The 6,552-nt window shown below is 31.8% G+C and overlaps 1 protein-coding gene across 2 annotated transcripts; it reads right to left on the reverse strand.

The window, feature by feature from the left end:
• Window positions 1–2,277: 2,277 nt before the first annotated feature.
• LOC107895139 (protein BCCIP homolog) lies at window positions 2,278–5,866 on the reverse strand. Of its 2 annotated transcripts, XM_016820379.2 has the most exons (10): window positions 5,704–5,833; window positions 5,381–5,615; window positions 4,791–4,945; window positions 4,588–4,658; window positions 4,264–4,488; window positions 3,377–3,586; window positions 3,189–3,254; window positions 3,013–3,102; window positions 2,849–2,905; window positions 2,278–2,646 (listed from the first exon to the last, which is right to left on the reverse strand). In XM_016820379.2, exons 3-10 carry the CDS (start codon window positions 4,930–4,932, stop codon window positions 2,548–2,550), a joined length of 960 nt encoding a protein of 319 aa, XP_016675868.2. In that variant the 5' UTR covers window positions 4,933–4,945; window positions 5,381–5,615; window positions 5,704–5,833; the 3' UTR covers window positions 2,278–2,547. The 2 variants fall into 2 exon arrangements, with proteins under 2 accessions (XP_016675868.2, XP_016675867.2); XM_016820378.2 differs by having other exon boundaries at window positions 5,381–5,866.
• Window positions 5,867–6,552: the final 686 nt, after the last annotated feature.

Below are 6,552 nucleotides of genomic sequence, written 5' to 3' on the forward strand. Positions count from 1 at the left end.
AAGGACTTAATTGACTTATCAATTTAAACTCCAAACTTTAAAACCTCAATTTCCCCCTTTTTCTTTTCTTTTCCTTTCCTTTTTCTTTCTCCATATTTGAATGTTTCTCTTTCTTTTCTCCTTCATTTCTTTCTTTTTATTCTTTTAGTTTCTTTATTCTTTTATGTTTATTTACTTTATTAATTTAATAATAATAATTTTTATAATAAATATCTATTTAATAACAAATATTTATATTACATTTGTACACACATATATTTTACACTTGTCTATTATCATCACTCCTTATTTTATTTATTTTATATTATTTAATATTTTAATATAATAAAAATCTATTTACTTAAATAAAAAGTAATTAAATAAATATATTACAATTGTACAAATATAATTATTACACATGTATATTTTTATTACCATACATTTGTCTTTATTTTAATTTACTTCATAATATAATAAATAATAATAATAACTTAATTAATGTATGAAATCTAAGAAAAATCTTAGATTTTTCAATTCATTTGCCGCCTCAATTAGGACAAATGACATAATTCCCATTTTGGTCCTTTATATTTTTTAATCTATAATTCAACTTTTTCCTTTTATTCAATTTAGTCATTTTCCCTAATTATTCTTAATTAAGCTCAATTCACTTAATTAAAGCCTAATTAAACACACAAGTAGACTCACAAATATTCCTAATAAATATTTATGAACTCGATTTACTAAGACGGAGGCCCGATACTGCACTTTTTCGATGCCCGTGAATTTTGGGTCATTACAGGGGGTGCAGGTCCAAAACCGATGGGGTTGGGCCGCACGCACCCGCACGACGTGGGCAACACGAAATGTCAAAACTGGTGGGGCCTAAACGAGCTTACGGATATTTTAACCCAACACGGATTTATTTTCCTTAGCGGACAAAATCTGCTTATATATGGAAACCTATCTTATTGATTTGATTCCAATAAATCTGTTTAAAATTTTAATTTTATGGCAGATTTTAGGGATATTTTTTCTAATATTCCAACACTCTCCATGCCTATAAAAGGCCATGATTCTAAAGGGTTTTTAAACACTTTTATACTCTCTTAGAATTTCTCCTGCTGAAATTTTGTTGCTCTCAAAAATCTATTTTTCCATCCTTCGTGTTTTATAAATATTCTGGTGATAGAAAAAGGCATTGTTCGTTTGATTGATCGTGGTAGAGGTGCTACTACTTCGATCACTGCTGTTGTTGTATCCTAGGAGACTTTCTATCAACGTTACTCCAAGTACCGTAGGAGCAATCGAATCTGTCTTAAGGAAACCGTGTTTCACGGGCCTCAAGGTTTTGTAAAATCTCAATTGTCCTTTGTTTCTATTGTTTATTATGGTTTTATTTGATTTTCATATTAGATAAATTAACTATAAATAATTTTGTTCATATTTTATTTTATATGTGTTTATTTATAACTAATTATTTTTATTCATTAACGTGTATTGTGTAACACATTCTCCTAGACAGAATTTTCCTTTAGTGTAACTTTGCAAAATACCATAATTTAGAAAACAAAGAGAAGTTATTTTTCTCTTATTGTATTCTGAAAATATTCTTTTGCATTAGTAAAAACGTTATAATTGAATAACCAACCGTTAAATCTAAAAACCAAAAGATTAACAGGTGAATTTTATAGGTTATGAGAGGTTATATAGATGGAGAAAATAAGTGAAAAGCTTTTTTTTTATTCTATTAAGCTCAGAAGATATTTATTAGATATAATTTTATAGAGTTTATTTGATTGGTCTAAACCAACTTTTAACGTGTAGTCACCGAGGGGTTAGCGAGTGCATACATTGACATTCAAGGAGAGTCGGGAGATATGCAGTCGCAAAGAAACTTAAGAAATCTCCAACCTCTAAGCTGTGCAACAACTAAGTATGCCTTCCAATGCATTGAAGGCAGAGGCAGAGACAGAGGCAAGCCATATCCCTCGGCTATTTCTTTTAACTGTTGTCTTCCTTATAGCTAATATTTTATAATAAAAAAAAGTTATAATTATTTCCAATAATTAAAATCAGAAATCCATAGGAGTGACTCATTTCATTTGGAAACTATATAATGCTCAACCGGGTTATAAGTAGGGATGACAAAAAAGAAAACCCAAATCCAACATCCGACCCAATCCATTAGAATCGGATTTTTTTTTTTTTTTGAAAAATTGAGTTCAAGTTGAAACGATATCAAATTTGAGGAAATCCACCGTGCCCAGCCCTAAGATATTTAAAGGGTCCTTGAAGGATCTTAAGTCACAAACATAAATATTTAAAGTTTAAAAAAAAATAGCTTTTGTATCACAACAAAAAATTCATTCCAACAAAAATGTCACCTAAATCAGGTCCGAGTGTTCGCTATGCTTGCAAATTGGAGTCTATTCTTACCTTCCTGCAACTCCTCCATTATCGGGTTGCATCTTCAACATTTATCAGAACAGCAAACTCGTGCAAAATTGTTTAAGTTAGAAATACAGTACTTAAAGTGTCAAAAATTTTGCATTCTTTCAACGAGATTCAAGATTCACTTATCAAAGCATGCAATTGTTGTCGGAATGAGGAAATGTCTTCTGCTTTGACAGCCATAACAATCCCTGTTAGCTGGTAATTTTTTAGCTGCGAAAAAGATCGACCGTTGGAAGATAATTATAGTTATTGATCAAAAACAAGAATACAAAGGTCATAATACCCCATTTGTCTGAAAAAGAACAGTAAAGACAAGTTAATGAACTATCAAAATTTTAGATCTCAAAAACAGAATTTAGAGATGAACTAAAATGGATCGATTATGATAAATTTGATGTTGAGTTCTACTAACCTCATGAGTTGCAACCTGTTGAGTTTGCAATGGAAAAAGGAAGGACCACATGCTCAGCTGAAATGTGTTTTAAAAGGAAATCATTAAAATGTAAAAACGAAAACAAACCAATAGACACGTAAAACATATGGCATTACACATTACATGGATCAAAGAATCAATACCTTATGCAAAATCTCATCTTCAGGCTTAATATATACGAAAGCCTCATCTTTGTCAGTGCTTGAAGACCTTTTCTGATTTGCATTCTTGTGCTGTAGATTCAGCTCGAAAGTCAGGGAAAGAATAATCAAAATATGCTCATATGAAAAGTTAAAGCAGCACAAGAAAGATCTTATACCTTGTAAAATTTGCTTACTACTACGTAAAATTGGAACCGGAAGGAATTACGCAACTCCTCTGTGGGCTTCAAAAAGTGAAACAAGAACATACATATATATATATATAAGTTTACTATCAATGATAAGTGCTTTTGGTAGAAAAAGAAGACAATACCTTTTATTAAGTACACATTACTCAAAATCTAACCTCATCTTCAGTAGCCCATGAAAGTTCATCAAAGAGTGCATCATAAAGAGGCGGCAAGAGTTCAGGAGGAAGGTTCACGACACATTGGGAAACCAGGAGACCCACTTTCTGTGCTTCAACTCCCAAAAGTGATCTCAAGTTTCCTATTTTATCTTTCTCATGGCATATGTTAAGAAGGAACTCCTTGAGCTCTGTAATACATTTGTGATCCTAGCGAACAACATTCACAACATTTTAGCTACACCATTTGGTATATAAGGGTTTCGCATGTTGACACAAGAAATAGCACCTCAACAGATAAACTTTATCGAAGAACCCACAGTTCAAGAAGGAATAAAAGATATTTAGCCTTTAGGTAGGCATCAACCACCGGTACAACAAGAAAGATTCATTTAAAAGTTTTGTTTGTTTGTGTTACCTAGACTCAGGTGTGAGTGTTGGATTACGAGAAGGATAAAAAATGGGTATGTTCAAATTTTTTTTCAAGATTTCCATGTATTTGAAATGTACTTAGAAGATCATATTCTCATACCTATATCCAAATATGCCTCAGATGCAGTCACTTTAAGAAAACTGAAAAGAAAGACCCAACATAGTTGTCTACTACCTGATCTATCACATCGAATGATATTGGTCAGTTAACTTGGTCCATTATTCTCGCTATGGGATTTTAACTAAGATTCTATACAATCAAGTACAAGGTGACTATTTAATCTATTCCAACAATGGCAAAACCAGGATGGTGCAATATTTAGCAGATCAATGGTATGGATTACCTTTAAGTATATCAATTTCAAGTTAGGGTCAGTAAATTAATCTTGCCAATAGGAAACAGTTCAACAAAGAACAGTTAACAGCCATTCAGATCAAAAGAATAACTTTCTTACCTTGTATCTCCCCAAGTTAAGGGCAGTAATTATAGAAAAAACTCCATTGTCTTCATCATCCTCTAATTTAACAACAGTTCCAACGGTGATTTGTCCCAATATCAAGTCTACAAAACCGCTCAAATCCCATTGCTTGTAATTAAGGTAGGATTGCAGCAATGTTTTCACACCATGAAAATCATCTGGTTTTGGGTCAAAGAATGCAAAATCTGCTTGGACAACTCCCTTTTAAAGATAGAAGGAGAAAGAAAAGGGACAAATTTACTAAAAACCTTTAGATATATTTCATAGTATAATCAACGTTACCTGTAATTAAGTACTTACATCAAATTCTTCATCCTCAGATGACTCAGATTGTCTGTCTACGTTTTTTAACTTCTCCTTAAATTCATCACCTACAGTTTAGGCCAGAAAAGAATAAGAATGCAAAAATCGAAAATAACAGTAAATGTCAAGCAGATAATAGCAACAGAAAAGCAATTATTTATCACTTTAAGCACACACACAAAATAATGAAAAAAACAAACCAGCAGATTGCTGCATGGCATCGTGCATGTGATGTTTAACCAGGTAAGCAGTAGCAACTCGAGCAACAGAACGAGCAAATGGTGAGAAAGTTAAAGGCCGAACTGGTAACAATCTATGATGCCTAGCTGGTTCCTGCGGCATCTTCGTTAATCAGCTGAAAAGTTGGCAGCAAATCAAGGGTTACTAGTGTGTATACACACACATATACATATATAGATTTTGCAGAAAAGGTGCAGGATCAAAGACCTTAAATCCCTAGCCTAATAAAATAACTTATTCTATGATTACATATTTTTGTACTTTCTTTTTTCAGATTTTACTAATGCATTAGCAATTGATCATTTACAGAACAAAGTAACTTACATTACTCAATTTTAAAGTTAGCATAAAACATTTTAGGAAAAAAAAAACTACAATTTTAAACATCAGATACTAATATTCAAAAATTAATTACACATTCAAACAGCACTAAGCTAAGTACTTTTACTTTCACCATTGAAATACAGCTTAAGCTCAGCTGAACAAAACCAAATTCAAATAAAAGATAAAACAAATGGATAAAAAAAAAAGAGTTGGAATTTATGCATACCTTTGGCAAAATATGAGCAAAGCTTAGGCTTTTGGAGCGGATTCTAAAGGAAAAAAGGACCGTAGCCTTCGTCGCCGTTGTTTGTTTTTCGGAGGAGATTCTAGCGAACGGCGCCGCCGTAGCAAAAGCGAAGGAATAAAGAGATACAGCCGAGGAAGCAGCGATGAGAGTGATGGTTTTAATTGGAGTATGAATTTTAACAGATTTTTAAGGGCATTTTTGCCCTGAACTTCAACTATAAGAAAACTCGGAGTAAGACCTTAAAGGTTCGAATATACACTAATCAAATTCCAATCGGACAAAAGAATTACACAAATATGTACCTTTTTTAGCACTCCTGAAAAATAATTTCACCCTAAATTACCAAAAACAAAGATGTATTTGTCTTTACAGGAATAAAAACATAAACATTATAAACTGAAAAATGAACAAGGAAAGATACAGAATAGAACTTACATGAAAATGAAACAGTTTTATATATATATATATATATAGGCATCTTTCATATTTAAGTTAAAATGTACTCATCTTTGTATATTGAGAAAAGAAGTAAAAAAGACCTCCCTAGTACCTCTCAATTTTGATATTGAGCAAATTGATCCCTCTAAAAACTCAGAACAATTTAATCCCTATCAATTTCGGCAATGAACAACTAAGAACAACTAATCACAACGTTAATATTTTTCTTCAAAGTTAACGCATTCTATCAATTTACTATTTCATTAACAAATTTAGCTCACAACATTTACAATATATATACATCGAGAGCTATATTTGTTATTATACAATCAAAATTATGTACAATTGACGGAAAATATTACACCACGATTAATCCTCTTTAGTTGTTCACGTTCAAATTTGATAAGAAATAAATTGCTCCAATTTTTTGTGAACATTTTCCTCAATATTTTCTTAAAAATCTGAATTAAGGGCACCAAGTTTGAGATTGGGGTAAAGAAAACCCTAAAAAATCCGAATTTAATGGATCCAAAAGCAACAAGGAATTAACTCAAGAACAGTTCACAATTACACTACCCAATTACCCCAAATAGCTAATTTTACCTCAAGAAGAAGAAGAACAACAACAACAGTTTTTTGCTAAAAACATCTTTAAGTGACAAGTTCCTAAAGAAATCGGCAGATAGAACCCTAAACATCAAGGGGTAACAATG

This window comes from Gossypium hirsutum, chromosome A13 (genome assembly GCF_007990345.1).
Source record: "Gossypium hirsutum isolate 1008001.06 chromosome A13, Gossypium_hirsutum_v2.1, whole genome shotgun sequence".
Classification (NCBI taxonomy): domain Eukaryota; kingdom Viridiplantae; phylum Streptophyta; class Magnoliopsida; order Malvales; family Malvaceae; genus Gossypium; species Gossypium hirsutum.